Below are 27,614 nucleotides of genomic sequence, written 5' to 3'. Positions count from 1 at the left end.
TTGGACTACGTACTACGTTGATGCCGGTAACGCACGTATTTTGAAGTGTGTAGTAGGCAAAGTTTAGTAGGATGGGCTTTTGTCGTGAACATGGTTGAGGAGGCTCTCATTGGTCTTTCATGCCGTCTAGCAGAGGGGCTGTAACAGTGCCCTACTTCTCACCGGACTGCTGGATTCCTGCACACCGCTCTCACGGCGCACTGGCTGGTCATGGCGTGGCGGACTGTCCGAAACTTACCCTGTTTTTTAAGTCTACTCGGCGTGTTGCTCCTTAGCAGTGGCCCATATCGGGTCTTCTCATGTCCGAGCCGCTGTTTATGTTTCCGAACCACTGTCAGATGTATGCATTTAAACCTGGAATCAGTGCCCGCTGTTCTTCCCCAGACAACAATCCTGTGAGTACACTAGCCTTTTCTAGAAACTGTCCTTAATGTCTTTTGCATGCTCACCTGCTTTGTTTTTTCCATCAAATGTTACAAATATTACAAACTAGTACTCCACCTCTGAGTACGTTGTCAGTATGCTTATCATTGTTGATGTTTTGAGGCAGAGTTGCGCTCACTGGTTGCATACTAAGTACAGATGAGTTTGAGAGGCAGCGTTTCGCTCCGTCTTCTGATTTATGTTCCTCATCTGGACAAGTTTTTGTTTCGTGGGCACTGCGGGTTTGTCTCACAACTTTAACCCTAAACCTACCCAGGCAGCATTTGGGGCGTCATATAGCGATTCGAGTCAGCTAGACACGGTTGCACACTCAGACCCAAATGTTGCACGTACTTATATGATGCCCTTAATTACTGGAGCATATGACATGGGGCCTGTTCCAATATACACACTTGTGGACTTGGCCACTTGAGAGCGCGTGTTTCTGGCACGGAATAATAATAATAATAAAAAGTAATATGTTTTGCATGCTATGAGGTGTGCAGTGTTTCACTTTGCACATGAAGTCTTTGTGTGATGGAACTGAATAAAGGAAAAAAAAAAGTAATATGGTGAAAGTTACTTTTTATCGCAATTGTGAATTTATATCTCACAGTTCTGATTTTTCTTTTCAGAATTGCTTCCATAGTGCAGACATAAGTATGTGCATTTTGTAAAATGTTTTTATAGTTTAATACAAATTACTACATTGTGTTGTCAAAGGGACTACTTGCTAGACATTTAGAAGTTAAATTTGAAGTAAAGTAGGTACCAAAAAACTAAATTTTTTAAATAAAGAAAGGGGAAAAAATAAGTTTTTAACTGTGGTAATCAAATGTTCTACATGCTTGTGGTCTTCGGGCCCACTTGAACACTTTGGCCAAACAACTGGTGAAATCTCATGTAATTAGACAAGTGGACAAATGCAAAGACTGCAAGTTTGGGTCTTGGGACAGGCCATTACAGAAATGCTGCATGTTCCCATTATGTGCTAAAATGCTGTCTAGATAGGCAGCACACTACTGTAGGTTTTGAGTCATAGCCAGTGGCAGTCCAGATGAGTGGATCCTGTTGTGTTCAGCTCACAGACCTTAGCACTGACATGGTTAACAAAACTTGACAGTGTTTGCAAAGAAAGGTCAAAACCTTCGCATGTGCTTTTTTCATTATGTCTGGAGATTGAGTTGTTGGTTAAAATTAATCATGATCTGTGTTTGTGCTGGGTAGTTTTTATTTAGATTGAGCCCATTCATCACAAACAATTTTGATTTAGATTTGTGTTATTGTTGAGAGTTATACATGTTTTATAGCAAGGATGTAACCAAACACATATTGGTGGATCTGAAACAGGGCTATTAAATTGCATTGTATTCCACATAAGTTTGGGTAATAACGCACTATTGTGTCAAAAATTTTATATATATATATATATATATATATATATTATATATATATATATATATATATATATATATATATATATATATATATATAAGGGACTATTATACATGCTTTTTGATTATTAAAACAGAATCCATAAAAATGAAAACAGAATGTGGGAAAAATAAAACTGAATTTAGGGGAAAAAAATAATAAAAATAAAACAAATGTCATTGGACCCTAAAAAAAAATATTTTTGTTGAACTTCTAATAAATTGATGTTAACACTGCATATGTTTCAGGATTTCAATTAATTAGAATGCTTTTGGATTACAAAAATGTGATCTAATTATTACAACGGAATCTTGAAAAACTAAAACGGAAAAAATAAAAGAATTTGGGGGAAAAATAAAACCAGTTTCATTGGGCTGTAACTTTGCTCAGTCTGTATCACCTCTTATGGTGTAAAGTGTCGCCTCTGAGGCTTTGATGTAATTGCAACAGTGACAGCATTGTGTTACACAGTCTCTCCTGACTGACTGACTGACTAATGAATGAATGAATGAATGAATGAATGGCTTTTTCAGCAGCTTCTTTAATGAGGTCTTTTATGTGGGTCACTGTGTTAAAGCTCTGTGTTTCAGTCTCATCAAGAACAGTATTAACTCATGACCAGATGCATAATGATCCTGAATATCACACCATCAGTCTGCGTCTGAACCTTTTGGAAATTCAGAGCTGGTGTCTTATAGATAGTAAGACAGAAAGAATGGATCCCAGATCTCTCTGAATTTGCAATGCATTCCTCGACTGGTTTTAATAGTCCCATGTGACAGTTGTATGAATTTGTTTCCAGACCCACAATGTATCTGTGCAACTGCAAACAGACAGAGGCCTGCATTCAGATTTGTAGCTGATTGCAAAGGAGTGACTTAAACTCAACGGGGGTGCAGAGTGCTCTCCATTAGCGTAACTCCACATCTGTCTGCACGACGCCCATCCAGAAACTGAACATAATAAACCTCTTGACTTCACCACTGTGCTGGCTGCCGCTGAAATCCTGATTGAGGCCAGCGCATTTTTATGCTTTTGAGGTCTGTCATTGTGTCTGAGCAATAAGAAAGTGTGGTGTGAAGTTTTATCTACTTTTTAGACTTAAAAAAGCCTTACTCCCCTCCCCTCAAAAGAAATCAGGACAGAAGTGGTTGAAAGTGGACAGAAGAGACGTATTAAAGCACCAAGTGTCTCCGTCGTCTACTTGTGATCTGATCAACCAAAGTGCATCTTGGGTGTAAACAGGGCCTGAGAATGAGGCTGAGTGTGACTGTTTAGTCTCTGTCTTGGTTTCCTGCTGTTGATTTACAAACAGCAATAAAGTAATTCAGTCATTTCACAGCTTGAAAGTTAAAACGGTTGCTGGCACATCTGCATGGCTGTTGCTGTCAATCTTTGGCTTTCCAGTAAAGAGCCTCTCCCCTTTTCTATATATTATGTAATACAGACAAAGGGGGCGGAAGTATTGGCATTAAGATACGGTCAGAACAAATGCGATCATTTGGACTGCTTTTCTGACTGTGTTAGAATAAAATGGCAGGCTTTAGCCTATGAGAGAGTCTGTTGGCAGTAATTCGTTGCTTAGAAGGCATGCTATTGTTTCACATGAGTTCACTTTTACAGAATGTTCAGTATTCATTTTTCCAGTGTCTTAATGAGCTAAACAACATCCTGCTCCAGTCTGGCACGACTCAACACTGTATCTAAAGAACATCAGTGACTCTTTCCATCACTGGATCATTTCTTTTCCACCTGCTATCTCAGAAGGATCCTGTCAAGCTTTACCTCTTATGCCACACTGCTCCTTTAGATGATATTCAAACTTCCCAGTTTCCAGGAAGAAGATGCTGAGCAAGTACAAAAAACGTTCATTGATGAACAGCTAATAATTTGAGACAAAATTTGTGATTCATATATTAAGGACCAGAATGTGGTTACCCTGCAGGAATTGGCTATATCTCCAATTTATCCTTCTCTCCATCTGTGTTATTTTAACAGTCATACTGTTATCTTTAATAATTATCTGTTTTTTTTTCTTCTAATTTTTGCAGGCAAAAATTTTAGAAGTAGTTTTTGCAGAAAACTGTCTTTACTTTAACAAGGTTTCTGCGGCTCCTTTAAAAGTCTTAAAGGGAAAGTTCATCCAAAAATTAAAATGTCCTGTTACCTCTGGCCTTTCAACATGTAGGTGATGACTTTATTCTTCAGTAGAACAGTAAAGAAGAACTTGAGCTGAAACCGTGGTCCTTGGTGATTCATAAAATGCAGCTCAAAAACTTTGTCACTTTGAGAGTCAAAGAAGCATAACAGGCAACACAAAATCCTGATGATATATTGAGGGTTTTATGAAGCGAACAGTTGGTCTGTGGTCTGTAGATATAGACAGACAGACAGATATAGTTAGATAGATAGATAGATAGATAGACAGACAGACAGACAGACAGACATACATTTTTTCTGCTTATAAAATGTAAAATAGAAATATTGTAAATATGTAAATGTTTTAAAAATGTAAATGAGGAGATTAAGAATGTGAAGGATGGTTTTGTTCTAGAATAAAAGTAGAAGAGTCACTAGTACTTGTCCTTCCTCTTCCAGAGACTTTGGCCATCGGTTGGTTTTCTCAGAGAGGATCTGTTAGTAAGGAAGAGGGAAGCAGCATTGTGTGGAATTTGCTGCAGTCAGGTTTTGTCAGCCATTTATTCTCAGTGCCATTGTGGAATGCAATGCCAGTAAAATCCCTAAAGCTTTGCTAATTTGCACAGAGGAGATATGGGCCCAGATACTTATTAAAAGAGCACTCCTGGCCCTCTCTTCCTGTGCCAGTGCTGCGGGGAGAGTTTGCTACACTATTTCAACATTAAAAAGCTGAAAGTGAGGCCTGATGTAGACTGAGGACAGGAGCAGAGTGTCAGAGCTTTATAAAGCGCTGTGCAAGAACATGAATTAAGCCTCGTTCTTATTTGGCTTAAGAGAGCCATTCAGTGATTCCCTATAGATCGTTCCATGGCAGTCCATCTGAAGCTTTTGTTTGACCATAAATTGTTAGTTTTATTGCGCTCAGTGTTTTTTACATGATAATCACATGTACACTTTGTCTGATTGTTAGCAAGCCTTCAGCTTGTGCTTCACGTGTCTTTTTGCTGTGAAATCTTTCCTGATTTTTATAATGTAAACTTTGATAGTAATAATTCAAGATGAAATGTGAGTCTCAAATATGATCATCATGCTTTTGAGGAATCTCACAATCATCATTGAATTGCATTGCATTATATGTTTTGGTCATTTAACAAAGCATTTTAATATTTAAAGGGGTCATATGATGCAATTTCAATTTTTTCTTACTCTTTGGAGTGTTACAAGCTCTTGGTGAATAAAGAAGATCTGTAAAGTTGCAAAGACTAAAGTCTCAAATCCAAAGAGATATTCTTTATAAAAGTTAAAGGGTTAGTTCACCCAAATATTAAAATTATGTCATTAATGACTCACCCTCATGTCGTTCCAAACCCGTAAGACCTCCGTTCATCTTCGGAACACAGTTTAAGATATTTAAGATTTAGTCCGAGAGCTTTCTGACCCTCCACTGAAAATGTATGTACGGTATACTGTCCATGTCCAGAAAGGTAATAAAAACATCATCAAAGTAGGTCCATGTGACATCAGAGGGTCCGTTAGAATTTGTTGAAGCATCGAAAATACATTTTGTTCCAAAAATAACAAAAATTATGACTTTATTCAGGATTGTCTTCTCTTCCGGGTCAGTTGTGAGCGTGACTGCTGTGACTGTTGATGTACGTAGGTGGTTGCTGACGTGTTTTGTGGTGCGAATAATAAAGATGATAAGTCGTCAGCGTCGTAGTTCAGTGGGGTGAGTGAATTGTTGTGAACTTGTGGCGACTTCGTGACACATTTAAAAACAAATGATTTGAAGATCTAAATGCCCTATCAGGACAATATGGCACAATAAGCAAACATAAGGGGTTTGTGGGGCAGCTGTGGCCTAATGGTTAGAGAATTGGACTTGTAACCAGAAGGTTGCAGGTTCGAGTCTCTGTGCTGGCAGGAGTTGTAGGTGGGAGGGAGTGAATGAACAGAGCTCTCTTCCACCCTCAATACCCATAGCTGAAATGCCCTTGAGCAAGATACTGAACCCCCAGTTGCTCCCCGGGTGCTGGATATATAGCTGCCCACTGCTCCGGGTGTGTGTTCATGGTGTGTTCACTTCTCACTGCTGTGTGTGTGCACTTGGATGGGTTAAATGCAGAGCACCAATTCCGAGTATGGGTTACCATACTTGGCAAATGTCACAACTTTCACTTTCACTTTTCACTTAAAATCAACTCGAAACTTAATGGGAAGCCAGTAAAGGGATGCCAAAACAGGAGAAATATGGTCCCTCTTTCTAGACCCGAACAAAAGTCTTGCAGCAGCATTTTGAACAATTTGTAATCAAGATTGGGGAAGACCACAATAGAGAGAGTTGCAATAGTCCAATCGTGATGTTACAAATGCATGAATTGCAATTTTTAAATCTTTTCTTGAAAGGACCTAACTGGGCTTTCAGAGCAGGAGAGGAATCTGCCAGACAACCGATGATTAAAACCTCTGTTTTATCCTCATTTAGCTGCAGAAAATTATTTGTCATCCACCTCTTGATATCATCTACACATTCCAATAACACATCAAATGAAGCAGTGGTGTCAAGCCTTACTGGAAGGTAAAGCTGAGAATCATCTGCATAACAGTGATATGAAATGTTGCACTGTACTTCTGAAAAATGAGGGCCAAGGGCAGCATATAAAGGGAAAATAATAAAGGTCCCAAAATAGATCCCTGGGGCACACCAAACAAAACAGGCGCAGTTGAAGACGCACATTTTCCTAAATTTATAGAAAAAGTCCTCTTTTCGAGGTAAATGTTAATGTTTCAAATGTTTCATTTAAAATTTATAACGTTTTATTTGATTTGTCAGTCGTTACAGGGTTCAGCAAGATCAGTATTGTGTCAGTCTGTCTCACTGTTGATGAGGTTCTGCTCTTGCTGCGTCTGTGTCAGGTTGTTTTATCGTGTCACTCTTGCTGTTTATCATACATCTGAATTGGGGAATTTCCTCTGTGGTATCGTAAGGCTGGACGGGAGCCTTCAATGTCCAAGACCACATCCTGTTTTCTGCTGACACGCTTTCTCCTGCTATCAGGTCACATTGCTGTTCTTCAGTGTGTCAGCACAGTCACTTCTAGACGGTACCAATATGAAATAATAATAATAAAAAATACTAACAGAAAACTAGTTCAGCATAGTTTATTCCTTGGTTTTCTCAATTATGAGAATCACATGTTCATGCATTGTTTTTTTTTTTTTTTTTTTTTTTTTTTTTTGCACGGGCATATACATGTTCTTCAGAAAATGTACAAATACTATTATTGTAATATAAATATGTGCAAATTAATAAAGAAAAAACAACAACAAATGGAATCAATTAAATGGAAAAAACTCAACCAATCAAAATTGAATAACTAAATCTGTTGTCAAATGTCAACAATAGTCTTGGGAATGCATACAGGCAGCTATTTTCTACATTTAATTAAATAGGGAAATCTCAAAAACTGTTTGCCAAACTCACATTTCAATAACATGTTTTTAATTAGCAATACAAATCAAAACAAAAATATTGCTGCAAGCAGCAATTACCAGGGTTCAAGCATTTTAAGGCCTTTAGGCATATCCGTAAAAAGGAGTTATGTTTTATTTAGCAAGCATGCAACCGCTTAGATCATAGATAGAAAAGAGCATTTACAACAAGTACAGGCAATTTACTGAGGAAATACATGGGTTTTAAAGCTTTTTAACAATTATAGCAAGACGTATGGTCGGTTCTCTTTGAAATTTTGCATGCTTTTTCAGAATGACTTGTCACATGTGCACAAGATTTGGGTTTTTGTTTGGGATTGATTGGCTTTTGGGCATAATTGGACATATAATATAACTACAATAATATATCTCCTTATTTATTTATTTTATAACAATAATTACTATTATAAAACAATATTAAAATATTGTCATATATAAGTTTTATTATTTATCATATTATTATTAATAACAATAATAATAATAATTCACATTTTAAGCTGTTTATTGTCCTTGGTTGCATCTGTCACATTTTCAGCCCTGAAGAGTTTGCAGCCCTGTTTAAGATTGTGCTCTTTCGAGGACTGCAAAACTGAGCTGACTGTAGGCTTTGTTATGGTTATCGTGCATTATGAACCATTTCATCTATCTTGGCCTCTTTCTGGACATATCTCACATGGGTTTTGTACTTTTGATTGTGAAAGTCAAACAATGCTGTTAATCAGTGCAGGCTCTATGAGTTAAACGCTCAAACATGTGGCAAAGAGAGCAGAACTCAGACCCATGAGGCAATGAGTCACAAACCCGTTTAGATACGGTAACAATCTGTGAACAGTCCAGTCCATTGTGGCTTTTTGTTTTCCAGCTGACAATAAACGCTACTCATTACGTAATAATCACCAAAGGCTCGACTGCAGTCTAGTCTTAGAACTGTAGCATCAACAATGCATAGTATTGTTGGATTATTAGGAGATTGCTGTGTGCTTTCCTCCTAAACTGATTTTTGTTGTGTTTTTTACATTGTTTTATTAGACAATGTAAAGTATTGCATCTTACATGTTCCCTACTGAGAGGAAGTCTGAGGCTCGTCCTTGCATGAGCTCATGGAGTATAATAAGTAGTTTATGGCAGACCTGCTTTATTTGGTCTGGTGAATAACTCTGTATTCTCTAGTTCATTCTCTGATAAGCCACCAGGCAACTTTAATAACATGATGGTTTTTGTCTATGAAAAATGCAAGAAATACACTGTAAACACATGTCTTAAGATCTAGTGCTGTAGTGGTCAGACTTTTTTCATATTTACAGGCATATAATAAACAAGAACAAATGACGTAAACATGCAATTTCCCACCATATCCAACCAACACACTTAAAAACAAATCATTATTGGTAAGGCAATATTTTTAACACAAAGTGTTAACTTAAAGTGGATTATAGAAAAATAAAATAATTTTTAAAAATAAATGTTTGAAAATAAATTTGAAGATTACAGTTGTACTGTAAACTAGAGGGATTATTAGATTATTGATCTTAAATATTCCTATTTGTTTTACAGTGAAATAGTATAATATTAATAATTATTATTTTGTTCAGTATTTTTATTTATTAATTATTTTATAGCCAAATGGATATTTTAGTCACAAAATGTTGGGCCAAATTGTGCAGCCCTTCAAAAAGCTCCTCAAACTGTTTTTTTTTTTTTTTTTTTTTTTTGTTTTTTGTTTTTAATGGAAATTTGTATCTCAAATTTTCTGAGGCAAGTCAGGTCACTTGACAGCCATCTTGGAAAATTCAGAAGCTATTGTTCTATACTTTTATGTTTTGATATTGTTTTGTTTGTGGTGTAGAGCAGAGGCTGAGCGCACTTTACAGCTGTTTCTGTGGTTTCTTTGGTACTGTATTGGTGATTGGCTCTTTTATTTGGAAGGCGGGACTCTCATTCACTGTAAAATCACTGGTGCCAACAATATAATGTCTCTGGTACATTGCAGTGAAATGGTGAACATGTGTTTCATATAATACGTTACTCTATTGTGGATATAACAATTTTTCTCAGTCGCTATGGCACATTTCTTTCTTCCTTAATATTTGCAAAAAAGTATGTGCATTTCTGTATATAATAATACAATTCGTACAAACAGCACCACACAATGGATTAGCTGCAAAAGCCTGTAACTTACTCAAAATCTTTATCGCTATGGCACATTTGCTGATATTCTCTTTACTTGTGCAATAATTCTATTGAATGTAAAAGATTCTATAAGTCTAATGATATTTTTTTTTAAATCGTGATTATATTTTTGGAGCAAAATGATCATGATCATTGTTCAGCCCAAATTGGAAAACTGTATTGACCAGTCAGAAGCCTAGAATCCCACTTTATTGGATGGATACTCAAAGATAATATATCCACACTGTGTATGACAAGGGCAAATTGTGTCACGAATAAAGTCAAAATCAACCAGTCAATGCGTTTTCTAAACGGCTAGTCAGTATGAAGAGATTTCTGTGTAATTAGGCTGGTTTAGAGTAATGTCTGCCGGACACTGATGTGTTTTAGCAATGTTATGAATGCAAAAACATAGGCTTTTCAACAAAAATATATAAATTTTTTTTACACAAAAACTTACAATAGTTCTCAACAAACAATGGAGGCCAACAGATCCAGCAAGTAACGAAAACACTGATGACAGGAGACAAGTTCTTGTGTTATAAGTTCTTTGACATGTGTTGATGAAGGTGCTTTAAAGGCAATGTAGATACGCTCCTCCTTATGTGTCTTTTAAAGATACTAAACAAACAGAGTCTCAGTAGGTCACTAACAAACTAGTTGGTTGTTTGTTGGTTGACTAGTCCACCACTCTGAGCCATATCTTAGTAAGGAATGGTGTGAATGTGTTGAGTATGTTGTGCAGAGCAGTAGATGAGCTCAGTCTGTTCTCAGGGTGTTTCCTGAGGCGGGATGCAGGCCTGCTGGAATCTGAGCAGCCCGTGTCTGAGCACGTCTCTTTGAGGGGGGCGTCCCTCAACTGAGGGGCTGTCAAGGAAGGTCATTTGTCTTCTAGCACGACTCAGACAGAAGCACAGTGAGAGAATATTTCGGATCATACTGTCAGTTGCTGGACTCCTGGGGAAACGCAAGCAAGAAAGTCTTGGTGTAGTGTCATTATGGCAGAAGAACATTTTCCAACATCTCTTTCACTCAATTCATTTGGCAAAAGTGAGAAAACAACAAAGATTTTATCTGTCTGTAATTTATTGCTTTTTACTTTCCTAATGTGATAATTCATCAGGAATGTTTCCTGTTTGTCTGCGATCCATGTGACCAGAATCGACCCACAAATTGATTAGTTGTCTGGAAGAAACTATTCTATCATAAAACTATACTGGTTGGGATATTTGTCTATGTATCACTAATTAATGATTAATGATTTTAAAGGGGTCATATGATGTGATCTCAATTTTCCCTTTCTCTTTGGAGTGTTACAAGCTCTTGGTGCATAAAGAAGATCTGTAAAGTTGCAAAGACTAAAGTCTTAAATCCAAAGAGATATTCTTTATAAAAGTTAAGAGTCAACCACGCCCCCCTATAACTGCTCATTCTAACACACCCCCACATGTCTGCTTCACGATGTGGGAAGATTTGCATAACGCAGCCCAAATGTTCACGTAAAGAAAGAAGGCGTAATTTTTATGTTAATGTCATAGACACAATGTGTTTCATTGTGAAAGTGAAACTACTTTGTTTGGCCTTCCAAAAGAGGCACAGCTAGAAATCAGTGGTTAAGTTGTATTTACAACACAGTTCCAGAACAGTTCAACCCAAATATTCAGATGTGTGCAGCGCATTTTACGGAGGACGAGGACTGTTTCCTGGAAGAGTAGCATACAATACCGGTGTCTGTTTCTATAAAGTGGGGCAATTCTAATTTTTCAAGGACATTCCGGCGCTTCTGACTCACAGCCTGTAAGTACGTTTTCATATGTAAAGAATTTGCCACTGATGATTCAAACACGAGTTTTGAGCAGTGTAGAGTAGCGATTGTTGTTTGTAGTTTCTCCAAACACAAATGAAGACATGGTTTTATGTTTACTCGGTGCGATACGCAACACGTAAAAAGACAGTATAAGTCATTATAATCAGTAATTATGTCCCCACTGGATGCAACAAATGCCTCGTTTGTAATGGGTTTCATTGATTTTGTGTCATCGCGCCGGGACACACAGCATCACAGTATGTTGTAACATTTCCGTCACATGCTTGCGGAATTCGACCAATCACAGCGCACTGGATAGCTGGCCAATCAGAGTACACCTCGCTTTTCAGAACGATGAGCTTTGTAAAAAATAAACGCGTTTCAGAAAGCTGGGGCATAGAGGAGCAACAATAATGTACAGTATGTGGAAAATAATGTGTTTTTTGAACCTTAAACTGCATAAACACATTGCATTACACCAAATACACAAAATAATGTTCTTTTTAGCAGCATCATATGACCCCTTTAATTAATCAGAACTTTTTCTAACTCGCATTCACATGTATATGTTGCTTTTTACCTATATTTTTGTCCATTTCTGGGTGATGCTGCTTATCAATAAATTGTTCACCTTTTGATTACAATGTGTTTCTGCAGTCATTGTGGGATTTTAATTTCTAACCTATATGGGTTAATCTTACTAAGCAGTATAGTAATTTTTAAACAATAGTTGAGTTAAATAAAACAGCCCAGCATGTAGTGTCAAAGTCCTTTTGAGACAAGTCATGTCACCCGGCGGCCATCTTTGAAACGCCTCTCGGGCTTCCAAGTGCAGCTTCTATCTCTTTGAATGGGGAAACATCAAATTCTCCAAAACTGTTCTCTAAGCTTAGGATTAAATTTCATATTTGAAATCACCAAAGAAATTTGACAACAACTGTGTCATTAATGTTACTACTTTTGTTCAAATAGCGTTATAAAAAGCTTATTTTTCAGGCTAGATCAGCCAATGCACATGCGCAGTCCTAAGCGCATGTCTCAGCACGCTGACTGTTTCTATAGCAACCAGGATTTCTAACGGCAGCTGCAGTGATGCTGTCTTTAACGATTAGCGATTGGCTCTTTCATTCAGAAGGCGGGGCTTCCTGCGATTGAGCGGCCATATTGAGCATTGCATTTTTCCCCATTCAAAACTATATGTGTGACACGTCTTGGGTATTCTATAGTCTTTGGTAGTGTCTAACATTAAACCCAACACAAACAACCCAGTGATGGGTTCGTCCATTTTTGACCAAGTGCTGGGCTGTCAAAATTACTTAGATTGGGTTGTTTTTAACCCAGTATTAATCACAGTTTACTATTTTATTTAATTTCAATTGATCATGTTTTCAAATGGCCATATGTTCTCTCCTGCACTAAACTTTTGTACTTGTGAGGTAAGAATGAGTTTACCATAAGTAATATTTGTATTACCACAGAAGGATTTTAGTTTACTAATGGGCAGTCCAGATCTTTTTACTTGTAGAATTTCCATGGATGTTTTCATGTCAATGTATAATGCCTGGGAAAATCAAGTCTAGGATAGTAGATCACAGCTGTTAATAATATGTTTAATGTTTATCCAAGAGGTTTTATCAGTTATCTGGTTGGTGAGGAATTCCCAGCATTTAAATTTATGCACACTGTGACCTCACAGGACCTCTAATAGTTGGTATAACACACCTGCAGATGTGAATGGAGTAAAACATTGGAGTAGCTGGTCCAGTATGATGTTGGTGTCCTCCTTCACTCTTTCTTTGAATTGTTTCTCTCACCTATGTTGATATTGTTAAACAAGTATATTAAGCAGTTTTTTTATTTCTCAGTTCAGTTCAGTTCTTTATCACAAGTCTATAAATCTGAATTAATACCATCTTGGTATGATTCACTCATAATGCTAACTCCAAACGCTTTGGCATCAGCTGGATCTATTTAAAACTCTGCTACAAGAATTCCTTGATAGCACTTAAAGGGGTCATATGATGCGATTTCATGTTTTCCTTTCTCTTTGGAGTGTTAAAAGCTGTTTGTGCATACAGAAGATCCGTAAAGTTGCAAAGATTAAAGTCTCAAACCCAAAGAGATATTCTTTATAAAAGTTAAGACTTGTCCACGCCCCCTAAAATGGCTCGTTCTAATGCGCCCCCACATCACATTTGTGGGAAGATTTGCATAACACCACAAATGTATACACAAAGAAAGAAGGCGTAATTGATTCTCGCTGTAGTATTGTTGCACAGAACCGCCGCCATGTATGGTTTTTGTTGCGAAAGCCAAACTATTTTGTTTGGTCTTCTAAAAGAGGACACAACTAGAAATCATTAGTTAAGTTTTATTTACAACACTGTTACAGAACAGTACAACCCAAATATTCAAGTGTGTGCAGCACATTTTATGGAAGAAAGTTTCCTGAACCTGGTAAGAGGCGTAACATTTCCGTCACATGCTTGAGGAATTCGGCCAATCACAATGCACTGGATAGCTGGCCAATCAGAGCACACCTCGCTTTTCAGAACGCTGAGCTTTGTAAAAATTGACTTATTTCAGAAAGGCGGGGCATAGAGGAGCAACAATAATGTACAGTACGTGGAAAATAATGTTTTTTGAACCTTAAACCGCGTAAACCCATTGCATTACTTAAAATACACAAAATAATGTTTTTTTTTTTAGCAATGTCACATGTTCCCTTTAATAAAAAAATAAGTCTTTAAGAAGGTTACTTAAAGGATTAGTTCACTTTCAAATTAAAATTTCCTGATAATTTACTCACCCCCATGTCATCCAAGATGTTTATGTATTTCTTTCTTCAGTCGAAAAGAAATTAAGGTTTTTAAAGAATACATTCAAGGATTTTTCTCCATATAGTGGACTTCAGTGGACTCCAAATGGTTGAAGGTCAAAATTACAGTTTCAGTGCAGATTCAAATGGCTATAAATGATACCAGACGATGAATAAGGATCTTATTTAGCGGAACCATTGTTAAAAAAATAAATAAATTGTCTATGCTTTATAAACACTTTTCTCTCACTTCTGCCGACTGTCAAAACCGGAAGCCGTTCCGGCGGATGATGTAGCACATATGGGTTGCGCGTGTGCCTCTGGGAAATGTAGGAGAAAAGGAAACAACATTTCCTTACTTTAGCAAAGGAAAACCAGTCTCCTCTTGGCTTATATTGAAATCCTCCAACATTTTCCTTAATAAATCCTCGTTTTGTGCTTCTAATTCATAAACGGTGTTTTGTTTTGTTCTCTCTCTGCGATCGTCACTAATCACGCAACGCCGACGTGCTACATCATCCACCAGAGCGGCTTCCGGTTTTGATAGTCAGCAAAAGTGAGAGAAAAGTGTTTATAAAGCATATAAAATTTTTTTTTTTTAATGACCAATCGTTTCGCTAGATAAGACCCTTATTCATCATCTGGTATGGTTTATAGCCCTTTGAAGCTGCATTGAATTTTAATTTTGTAATTTTGACCTTCAACCGTTTGGAGTCCATGACGTCTACTACATGCTGGAATGTTTTCATCAAAAACCTTAATTTCTTTTCGACTGAGGAAAGAAATACATAAACATCTTGGATGACATGGGGGTGAGTAAATTATGAGGAAATTTTAATTTGAAAGTGAACTAATCCTTTAAATGTTTCCAACATACAACAGAAAGTGGACACTGAAAACTTTAAGAGCTGTGAAGATGTGCATTATTTTCTTGTTGAAAGGTTTTCTTGAAACTGTTTAATTCTGCTTGTTGTTTAAAATTGTCAATCCAAACCTCAGCTTTTTTTTCTTTACCTAACACAACACAAAGAAAGTAAAGAGATTTGGAATGACATGAGAATGAGTAAATGATGAAATGAAATTAAGCACATCTTTAGCAGTAAACTTTATTTGTTGAAGTTATTCGTTGAAGTTCATTCCCTGTTCTCTGAGAATGTTCTACAGAAACACCTGTTAGAACATAGTTGGCACATGCCCCGATTACGCAGCAATTTGTTGTTTTTTTGCAAGCCAAATCAATGTTGTGATCTCTGTGGGAGGAAAAACAGCCAGCCTTTGATTGTTTGTATTGTTATCCTTGAGTTATTTGTTGTCATAATGGAGTAAATTCAATTATGATGCTGGTGAAGATACTGAGCACTAGTACTCTACCATACTACTACATGCCTGTTTCAGTTTACTGGTAAATGCACCAAAGACACAACATAATCACTGAGTACAGTTCAGTTTGATTCAGTTTTATTTAAATTGTTTCAAAGCAGCTGCACTGAGGACATTGCCATAATACTCTGAGTAAGCAAGCCAACTGTGGAAAGAAAAACCTCCTGAAGAGAAAGCAGGAGGAGGAAGAAATCTTGGGAGGAACCAGACTTAGTATGGCTTAAATAGCTGTCTATGCCAAAGTATATATATATATATATATATATATATATATATATATATATATATATATATATATATAAATGTAATATTTGTTAATTTGTAGTTTAAATAACATAATAGTTGGGGATAGTAAGTTTTGAGGCCAGCCTGAGTTTACTGTTGCGATCCAAGCAGTGTTCAGGGAAATATCCCTCATCTGCTGATTTATGGTATGACATCATATACTGTTTTTCAAAAAAAAAGAGTTAGTAATGTGAATTGTTGGGTGGGCTGGATGTGATAATGAAAGAAGCTTGTGAGGTAGAGTCAGAGAAAATTGTGATAATGTTAGTCTTATTCCCTAATTATGATTTATAAACTCTGTTATATCCTGAGAATAATAGCCGGGATTCCAGCAGGCCTAACAATACAGCACAGCTGACTGCATGTCTATAAAAAGTTAGCTATAAGGCTGGGTAGACAGAAGAGTCTAGACTCAAGCAGAGAGAGTGTATTCTGGATCACAGAGGCCATGAAGGAAAGGGATATTCATCCTCTGGTGGATTTGAGAGAGTTAGAGATTAAATGCACAATTTCTGCCTCACTCATTGCAATTTCAATAACTGTCATTATTATGTGCAATAGTTTGTATATTTGCCTACATCCTCAGGGTACTCACATTATATATTATATCACTGTGCAACTAGGCCTACCAGTTGTATTATATTAGTTATACACTGCTGGTGGTCAGATTTTTAAAATGTTTTTCAAAAGAGTCTCTTATGCTCACCAAGGGTTATAATTGTTTTTGATTGATGGATGGATGGATGGATGGATGGTTTATTGTCAGATTTGCTTAATGACTGTACTGTAGTTTCCTAAAGGGACCACATTTCAATTTTTACTATTGCCCTGCAATGTATTAAAATGACACCTACTGTACTATCAGAAGTCTTTATTCACTTAAGGGGTTTAAAGATTCAGCCTCTTTGGTGTTACTGGGGTACAGAGGGATCAGTACTTTGAATCAGAGCTTTACATGCAAGTAGCAGTATTTTATAAGTTAAATTATATTATTTATATGTAGCAATGAAACATATTCTGGCACTGTTTATTTCCTTTGGACATGGTACAGACTCTGCTGCATCTTGAAGTTAAAAATACATAAACGTATTCTATATGCCACCATGATAATACTTGGTAGGCATATTGGAAAAAGATTGCTGTCAAACAGATTGTTGTCAAACACCATGTTGTGTAACTGTAAAACATGACACAATTGAACATCTAAACACTGTATTAAATGAAAATCTTGAAATGTTTATGTATAACTTGGAAAACTGAAATTACACCTGGTGTGGAGGACATTTATGCATGTTATAACAATGAAAGCTCGTGCAATTACCTTGTAATAGGCTAGCACCTGAAGGAAGCATGTATAAGCAGTTCATTAAAGGACCTGAGACAGAGCCTTGTGGCACTCCTTAATTCTTAGGTCTGAAATCTCCTCCTTCATACCTATAAATGTAGCAGATTTGACATAAATCAGGTTAGGATGGCAATGCGATTCTCCAGTTTGTTTGTAAGGATGTTATAATGTATAATGTCATAGGTAATACTAAAATTTTCATTTGTATTCAGACCCACAATGACTGATAACTATTGACAAAATTGTTTTTTAAATGATACCTGTTATTGATTGTCACTAAAGTTATGTCATATTAAAAAAGTCATATTTACTCAATACATGACAAAGACCACAGCAATAACAAATGTTTGATCCAAGTGTTTATTTTTTATTTATTTTTTGTTTCCAGAGATCTAAGATTCAACAAAATCAAGGATTTACAGCCAGGCTCCTTCAGACGACTAAAAAACCTGAATACACTGTAAGTGTCAATGTTTTCTAAACTGGTTTCATGAAACACACACCTCATAAAACTAAACATTTTGGAGCATGTATGCAAGTTTGAAATATTATTATTTTATTTATTTTTTATGTCTAATACATTTCTTTCTTCTTTCTTTAAGCCTTTTAAATAACAACCATATTAGAAGAATCCCAAGAGGAGCCTTTGAAGATTTGGAAAACTTAAAATATCTGTGAGTTTTCTTTACCTCATTTGATTGCTTCTAAAAATATAGAAAGTGTAGAAAAATAAAAATACAGAAAGTATTATTTAAGTATTCAAGTAATATTAATTTGAAAGCACAGCTACTGTATAACAACTGACTCAAAGCCTTTCACTTGATTTCAGAACCATGATCCAACATGTTGCACCATGCTCACCACTTGTATGAATGATTCAGTCATTACTACTGCCATTGTTTGACACAGAAAAGAGTTGAGTTCATGAAAAGAGACTCTCACAGTTATGGAGAACTTAACTGTCTGCGCTGTAAAATCATCTGTCTGATGGCCCTGACCCAAAAGTGCGGAGATCAGAGTCAGGCGGAGCTGGAATAATTGCTCTCTAGGCAGACGTTGCACAGTTCCTGTCTTTGTTCGTCACAGGGCAATTTGAGAATCTGTAACTTTAGTTGTATGAGAGCAGCTTGTGTTTATATTTAAATAGAGTCAGTTGTTTGAAATGTTTCACGCCTGGTTTTGCCTAGATAACATTTAAACTCAGCTGCTAAGAGAATACAGAAAGAGGTGAATCTTACCAATCTTTTCAAAAACATGCCTGGTCATATTTCACTGCCAAATAAAAAAGATAAATTATATTTTGCTTCAAGAAAGTGAAGCATTTTTTTTTTAGCACCACTAAGATAAATCAATTTTGCATTATGACATTAATATTTTTTATTACTTTACACATTATTGTTGGGACATCCATCCCCATCCCTAAATAGCATTGCTGTAGAGTGAATATATTATTTAATTTGTTTTATTTATTTATTTATTTATTTATTTTAAATGACAATAATAATAATAATAATAAAAAAAAAAAAACACTAAATGCAATTAAATACAAAAAGTCTTAATGGACCTAGGATTGGCTTTATATGGCTGATTTATGACCTGGACATGTTGTGAGGTTCCTCATGTACAGTACATATCAGGAATTTTTATTTATTTATTTATTGCTTGGTTAAAAGTCTTAATGAGCCAAGCCAGCTCCCATCACTAAAATCTATTTTTAAGAAATGTATTACAAATAACATTTTATAACTCACCAGTGATTGGCCACTGGACTGTGTGAAGTCTACATAATCTCTACAAGAGGCCGAACAGTTAAAGCCCACTGTTATTCTAGTGCTGGTGGTCCAAAAGTCAAATGTTGACTTCACAGTCTACAAGTCGTGTGTCACTCCTGATAAACATACGGAGTATTAATGCATTCATTAGCTGCTCTTGGGCGGTACAGTCTTCAGACACATGTGATAGTTCACACAGTCATGATGTCCAGCTGGCTAGTCCTCCAGACAAAGTGAATGTAACTTGCTGTGAGTGGCTGGTTTGGCCTTTTTCGACTGTAATTTAGATTCTGTAAACTGTGAACAGGTTTTTGCATGAGAAAACTATAACATTATCTTATAGAAGAACTAAAATAACAATGATTAAATTAGCCACCGTCTGGATTTTTTTATATGCTGCAAATCAAGCCGAAATGTCTTTTTCCCCTCTTCTTCTTCTTAATTACATATACAGTGGAGTCGAAATGTCTGGGATTTTTTTTAATTGTATTTTTTTTATCGTTGAAACCTGGACATAAACAGAAAGAGTTAGGAATTCAAAACATTTAAGGACATTTTATGGAACAGTATTATAACAGTATTATATATATTATAGTATTATAGTAACAGTACGTACATATTCATATACATTTTTCAGTGTACTTTTTACTCGGATTGTTAAGGATGATCTCATTTGTAATGGAGAAATTCAGAAAAACAGGAGCATTTTTCCTAATGATCTCAGACTTCATCATGGTCATATATCATGACTGATATTTCCATAACAGCAATAATATTCTTTGCAGATTCTTAACCAACTTGAACATAACTTGGTACTTTAGCGGTGCTTATAAATGCAAATATAAATATTGAATACTTGTATGGGAAGACATATCTGCGGCATTTACTTCCTGAGGAATGGTGTCACAGTCCTCGAGGTCACAGGATCATGTGGTTTATGTGGCTGAGTGCTGGTGCTGGTTCTCAAAACCACAAACTTGAATTCCTGTTTCCCACAGGCCACCGCTTCCGTGTTATCGATATACAGTTAATATGCATCATTTTTTCTATTATTCCAGCAATATCTGATGTAAAAAGTTAATTTTGACCTTTCTTTATTTATTTGTGTACATGTGTGCATGTTTTCTTTTAACTGTTAAATATAGGAGATCCCTCAATGTTTGACACTCACTATGTCCTAATATCCCTGAATATTTCTTTAAGCTATTTGTACAAGAATGAAATCCAGGCGATAGACAGAGAAGCTTTTAAGGGGCTCGTCTCTCTAGAACAACTGTAAGTAACCTTTTGCCCTGTCACCTCCTGTTTAGTTTTTAATATTTATCAAAGTTAAAGGAATAGTTCACCCAATTTCTGTTCCTGACACAAAGCTACCATGCAGCTTTCAGAAGACACAGAATATAGTGCATAAGTCTCTATAATGATATTTTTATGGTGTAAAAAAATATCTCCAGACTCCATTTATTATGGGGATTGAATTGTAAAAAAAACAACAAACAATTTCAAAATGTCTCTTTTTGTGTTTTGTGTCTCAATAAGAAAGCTATATGGGAGCAATGTGACTGTGAGTAAATACTTTCAGTTTTTTTCATATACTGTATATATATGTTTGGGTGAACTATCCCTTTAAGTGCATGATGCAGTTTGATCCATGTTTTTACAAATTAAAGATGTTTTATCAAGCACATTGCCAAACTGGGGAAGGTGAAACCTACAAATTGCCCTTCCATTTAGATTTGACAGAGAACCACGTGGGATCAATAGCTCAAATTTAAATGTTCCACTTTTTATGTAGTTAACATGGTTATTTAGTGATATCTGCCAAGATGTCATAACCATCTCCCTTGCAGCTGGCTAGAGTTCAGTTAATATTAACACATTTTACTGTCATCTCAAGTATTTCTTATTACTCTCCATAATCATTTGTCTCTGTTATTGTTGACCTCATTTAAAACCCACAGTGTATTTGCCTTGTAGAGTTTTATATCTCACCGAGTTCGTTATTTGTTACGAAATTCGTTATTGCTTTGTTCATATTGTTCAAGTCAACATGAAATGAAACTAGAGAGTATTTGCTTTCCTAAAACACGTCCCTCATCTTACATGATTAACTGGTGCACATTGTTTTAAAGAAAATAAAAATAATGGTCTCCATCCAATAAGTTATCAATAAATAAAACAGAGTCATGCTCTTTGTTTTATTGTTGAAAATGCATAAAATTATGGAAATACTGGACAAAGATTTGTGTTGACATAGATCTATGGGAAGTCTCTAGATACTCACTCTCTCTCTCTCTCTCTCTCTCTCTCTCTCTCTCTCTCTCTCTCTCTCACAGATACCTGCACTTCAACAACATTGAGTCTCTGGAGCCGGAGTCTTTCTCTCATCTGCCCAAGCTTGAGCGGCTGTGAGTTACGCATGCATCTCAAACCTCAAATCATCACTCAGATCCCTACAGGGTTGCATGTTTAGTCATGATAAGACGTCCCTTTTAAAATCAGATCAAAAAAGATGAGCTTGTAGGCAAATGTGTGCATGAGCTGACACTGTGTACTAGTGTGTAGCCTATATTCTGGTTTGTTCTGAGAGAGGAATTGTCTTCAAATAAATGTGTGCTTTTAGGTAAATGTGTGCATGTTTCTTGTTGGTAAAGCGTAAGGATTTTTATTTTTTATTTATGAAATACTGTAGTAATGAAAAAATAAAGCTCAAATATGCTCAGTTTTGTTGGTGGGGAAAAAATATGCAATATTTGATCACAGTATATGGGCAAAAAGGATGAATTTGATTTTTTAATTTCAATGGCTATAACAGTATATAATACATAAAATCAACAAAATCTAATATGTACCGTCTAACAGCCAGTTATTTTTTTTTTTCAGAAAAAAGATCATTTTCCTTGTATCTGTGCCTTTGATGATGTTGATCATTTGTTTGTATTATGAATGTGTGTGTATTGTTTTTTTATGGTTGGTTTTATGTGGTTAATTTCATTGTTTTTTTTTTATTTTTTTTTTTGTTATAAAAAGGTAATATAAAATGTTGTTGAATGAAAATATTCCAAAAAATTAAGGGTGCATTTTGCACTCAGTTTGTTTGGGTAGGTTGCATCCCATATGTTGAGTAAAGACTACATAAATTTAATAGCTATGGTGCATAAAAGAAATTAGGTAAAGTCTGCCCAGCATTTGTCAATACATTACAAAACAAAGTATTTACAAAAAGTTAGTAATATGAACTCTTGATTATTATCCACTTTATGCAGCACAGCACATGCTTACCATGAACAAGTAAGAAGTTACATGCATTACTTAGTAACAGCTATTTCTCATTCAGTATGAAGTATAGACTTTGTTCAGGTCTTTCTCTTTTCTCAAAAACACATCAAATAGCACTTAATATCACCATTTACTCTCATAATCCAGCCCTGTGCAGAGCATGTTGGACACTAACAACACTAGTTTCAGTTAATGCAACAAAGTGACTCAGATAATCCCAACACAAATGGATTAAGTAAACTTTTACATTTTTAAGTGGATTGTGTTGTTCAAGCAGCTTAAATCATTTTTATTACAGTCTTCTCTGTCTCGTTCCTTTCTGTTGACCTGAATTCTAAATGTTTGGAGACTGTGGCACTGAATTCACCCACGATCCCACACACATTCTGATGTCTTTCAAAGACGGAAAAGTCATTTGCACATAAACGGGGACTAACACGTGAGTTAGGGAACAATACACTGCTGGAGTTTACAAAGAAACTAGAAGCTGTTGAAGAAGTGTAAATGTAAAAATAATCTTTTTAAAGAAAGTCAGATCACCTTCTAAACAAATAGCACATCTTTCCTTAACAAAACACAATTTGACTACATACCACTCACAGATTAAACAAATCACTGATCCTAAACATGAGCACTAGAATATTGATGCTTTTACGGCATGTGTTGTGTTTTTTCTGACCTGGTCACAGATTTAAGCTGTGCACCTCTCACTGATTATCTCTTGCAGGTTTCTGCACAACAACAGAATTACTCATCTTGCATTAGGAACCTTCTCCCACCTGCAGTCCATGAAGAGACTGTGAGTATTACTCAAGATTATTAACGGTTGAGTAAAGCAGTAGTTTGCTCAGAGATTGTCTTTGTATTTAGTTAAAAATTAGAAAAAACTTTTGAAAAGTTAGTTGTGGTCCACTTTAGCTACCAAAACTTTATAAATGAGTGATGTAATCAAACTATTAATGCACTGTTGTTTTAATATCATTGAGATCCTATTATTATATTTTTTATTAGTATTTTGAATTGGTTGTAACACTTATTTTGTTGTACTCCGGTAACATTTTAGTTGTTGTATTAATTAGTTTGTGTTAGTTATTTTATTTGTTTGTATTACTGTATTTATTACTATTTGTTTATTTTTGTTTTTGTTAATATTTTTGTTCATTGTTAGTTCATGTTAATTCACAGTGCATTAACTAATGTTAACAAGCACAACTTTTGATTTGAATAATGCATTAATAAATGCTGAAATCAACATTAACTAAGATTAATAAATGCTGTAGAAGGATTGTTTTTGCTTTTTTTCATGTAAACTAAAGTAGTTAACCTTATTCTAAACTTTTGCCGATTTGGTTCTCATTTTTAATTTTTTTTTTTTTTTTTTTTATTTATTTAAATGTTAAACTTTTTGATATTTTATTTTATTTTATTTTATTTTATTTTATTTCAATTTTATTTTATTTTATTTTTTTTTATTTTTATTTTATTTATTTATTTTATTTTATTTTATTTTATTTTTGCCATTTTATAAATAAAAAATAGAAAAAGCTGGCTAATTTACCTAAATCCTAATTTTGCTTATATGGTTTTAATTTCAGTTAACTATAAGGATTAGAGGTTAGGATTAGAGGTACACAAAACTGTATGAGTGTTGCATGTGAGTTTTGCAAGACATTTCACAAATTTTGAGTCAGCTACACCAACCCTACAAATTGATCCGTGAGTTGATCAGAAAGCAATGTTTTCTGATCCGCTGCAAGTTTAATGCTGGAAAAATGTCATTTTAACCAAAGATCTGCAGCCAAATTTTATTTTGACTTTGTGTTTGTGTGTGTTTATAGGCGCCTCGACTCGAACTCACTGCACTGTGACTGTGAACTGCTGTGGTTGGCCGATCTGTTGAAGCAGTACGCAGAGTCTGGTTACGCTCAAGCCGCGGCTACATGTGACTATCCGAGCCGCTTGCAGGGACGCTCGGTCGCAACTCTCACTGCAGAGGAGCTCAACTGTGGTGAGGCCATTCACACACACCGATATACACTCAATCTTTTCAAATCAAATCAAAAACAAAATGATGAACTGGCACTAAATTATTGAAATATTTACAGCATCTGCCCCCATTCACCACTTCCACATGATTCTACTCGATGGGATCACTCAATGTCTTTGAACATGTTAGTCATCTTAATAAATAACAGATGCTGATCTAGTTTTGTGAGCTGGATTATGGAGAGTTTTCCCAGATATGTCATTGTTTGCTTGCTACGCCACCTCCTCGTCAAACAGTGGAGGGAGTGAAGGGTCAAACGTGACTCTTTTCGTTTCAACCATCTGTGAAACAAATACGGGTCAACTCTACTGGGCTTTCTGACATCAGAAATGTTGGCTGGGAAAAAAGCAGCTCAGATCCAGCTTCAAATTTTATTTTATTTTTTCTGTGAAAATTTCAGATCTTTTTTTTTTCCTTTCCGTGCTTAGAAACTGAAGTCTTTTATAATTTCAAGTGCTCAAACTACTGTCAAACCACCCTTTTGTAAAAAATGGTTAGCTGCTGCACTACAAGCTACTAACTACACTGAAACACTTTCAAGGCCATTAACATGTTAAACATAGCACCATCAGACAATATAATGTATTCTTACAATTGCAGCAGTATTTATCTGGTGAAACTCACTCATTTAATTCATTTAATTACTTTTTTTTAATTTCAGTTTTTTATTGGTTGTGATTGATATTTTTAATTTTTTTATTTTTAGTTGTTATTTTTATGTTAATAGAAATTGAAATTAATATTTTATTTAATTTTTTTTTTGTTCTAGTTTATTTACTCTGAAATGTGGTCCTTTGTGTGACCTGTGAGCAGCAGTAGAGGTTTCACCACAGCCACAGCAGCAGTTCGGTAGACTTGCTCAGGCTTGTTGCAGTAATCAGCCCCCCCACAAACACCCCTATTGGCTCTGTAGAAGAATGGGTTTATCACCTTATAGCTTTTCCACTATCTCTATACATAAAACACAGCACATAGACGCCTGAAGCACCTGTCAAAACACAGCACCGGCCCGCCAGACAGCTGCAGTTTCTCTGGGACTGGTACGGGACCCGTCGCATTCTGTGCAATGCAATACAAATGTTATCTTACAGCATGAAAACTGAAGGTCACCTAAAAATATAGATTGTCATCATTTGCTTATCCCCTTGTCGTTTAAAAACTGCATGATGTTCTTTCCCCTTTTATGAACATGAAATTGATGTTTTGCTGCCGCTATTTTATGAAAGTTAGCAAAAGCGAGTTAGATTTGAGCGCTGAACGGAAATAAGTGTAAACTGCCTTTAATTTCAGTGATTAATGATAGATTTCCTCCCCTGAAACCTATAGTTTAACTTAAGAAGACTTGGAATAAAGGTGTGTGGACTATTTTATTGTGTTTTTATGGAGCTCAACAGCCTTGACATGCTTTCATTGTTTGGAAAAATGCAGCTTGGACATTCATCAAAACATCTCCTTTTGGGTTCCACCATAAAAAGAAAATTTTGAAACAACATGATTCTTTTATAGAGAGTGCTGCAGTGATTATGTATTTGTGTAGGCCAGTCTGAAACCATATGTTTGCATCACCCTGGTTGAATTGACAAATCCCAATATGATTTTTTTTTCATTGGCATTTGAACTATTGTAGAAAGTTAAGCTCTGTAACCAACAGAAGTTTATGATTCTTACATTCTTACAGGTTATGTATTCTGAAGCCTAAATACAACTGGCAGAAGTAAAAAGCTAAACGTAGACTATAAATGAACTAAACCATGGTCACATGACTTCAGCATTACCACCATTAAGATTCTGACAACTCTTTCAGTCTTTATTTAAAGAAAAATAAAACAAAACATTTTCCCTGGTAGTTAGTTAGAATAGTTTGCAAGAGCACAATTATAAATGCAACAAGGCTGTGAAAGTGACTAGTGAGTAGATGAGTTTGTCTGTTTGTTATGATGACCATGTCTTTGACAGCCTCTGAAGTCCTATATAGACACTTGTGAGCCTTTTCCAAGACTTATTTCAAACATTTAACCAAAAACGCATTGACTTAAGGGCGATGAAACCGGAGTGCTAAAATGTTCACTCTCAAAAATGCATCATCCCTGCTGCACTCCATAGTACTTTGTCATTTATGTCCCTCTTCTGTCTGTTATATGCAAGTACTTTGACACAGTGTGCAACCAGACATTTGGTTTTGCCAGTAGAAACAGTTTAACAGTTCTGACAGATGGTTTGGGAATACATCTCACCATGTGCACATTGGTGTTGGATAATGTTCGGGGGTTTGGCACGTGGCTGTTGTGACCATAGACACAATCACCTTGTGCCTGGCCGTCAACCAACACGGGCAGCCAAACCAGTTCAGAGGAAGTGAGCCGAGAGGGAAATGTCGAACGTTATTTCCAGCAATCACACAGTGCCACTACAAATAAACCTTCAGTGCTGTAATTCCAATAGCTTTTACAGACAAAATGAAACTTGTTTTACTTCTCCTCACACTTCGTCTTTTCTGGCACACTTATATTTTGTTTCATCTGAATGTGTCTCTCTTGTGGAGCAGAAGTTCCCCGGATCACATCTGAGCCGCAGGATGTGGACGTAACCTCTGGGAACACTGTGTACTTCACATGCAGGGCAGAGGGCAACCCCAAACCTCAGATCATCTGGCTCAGAAACAAGTAAGATTCCACCCTCAATGTACATGTTAAAAGGAATAGTCTCAGCAAGAAATATAATTCTGTTTTCATTTATTCCCCTCCATGTTACTCAAAGCATATATGACCTGTTTTCATAGAACAGTTTGTCTATAGAGTGCTCTTTCCATAATGAGGCTGTCTGAAAATGACTAAAACACCATGAAAGTACTGCTTAAAGCTTGTGCAGTATTTCAATCATGAAAACTGTGGCAATAGTTTTAGCATGTTAATTGATAAGATGTTAATGTGTTTGGTCTTGGCAGAATAGATCTGCTATGCTGATGCTGCAGAACAAGATACACAGACGTGCTGTTCTGAGCTTGTAAGATATGCTGCTGCTGCATGAATAGGCATTTATCTAGTTCAGTCATGAAACTTTAGATGGCGCAGACTGATAGGTCCCTTACATGCAATCTGCTAGCAATAACATAATTTACTACATGGAACAATTTGATTGGCCGCTGCTGATTCTGCAGCCAGTGAGCTTGCAGTTCCTCTGAAACCCTCCTCCTCCCCCAGCACCACCTGTCTAGATTCGCTACA

The 27,614-nt window shown here is 36.0% G+C and overlaps 1 protein-coding gene across 1 annotated transcript in view; it reads left to right on the top strand.

The window, feature by feature from the left end:
* Positions 1 to 27,614, top strand: part of LOC109079958 (peroxidasin-like) — a 55,863-nt gene continuing 28,249 nt past the window's right edge. The window contains 8 exon segments of the mRNA XM_042774491.1: positions 1 to 395; positions 17,681 to 17,752; positions 17,895 to 17,966; positions 20,268 to 20,339; positions 21,401 to 21,472; positions 23,071 to 23,142; positions 24,182 to 24,351; positions 26,936 to 27,053. Of these exon segments, the coding sequence (XP_042630425.1) occupies positions 211 to 395; positions 17,681 to 17,752; positions 17,895 to 17,966; positions 20,268 to 20,339; positions 21,401 to 21,472; positions 23,071 to 23,142; positions 24,182 to 24,351; positions 26,936 to 27,053 (833 nt within the window). The 5' untranslated portion in view covers positions 1 to 210.

This window comes from Cyprinus carpio, chromosome A17 (genome assembly GCF_018340385.1).
Source record: "Cyprinus carpio isolate SPL01 chromosome A17, ASM1834038v1, whole genome shotgun sequence".
Lineage (NCBI taxonomy): Eukaryota > Metazoa > Chordata > Actinopteri > Cypriniformes > Cyprinidae > Cyprinus > Cyprinus carpio.
The sequence above is the reverse complement of the archived record's forward strand: the minus strand, read 5'-3'. Positions and strand labels throughout refer to the sequence as shown.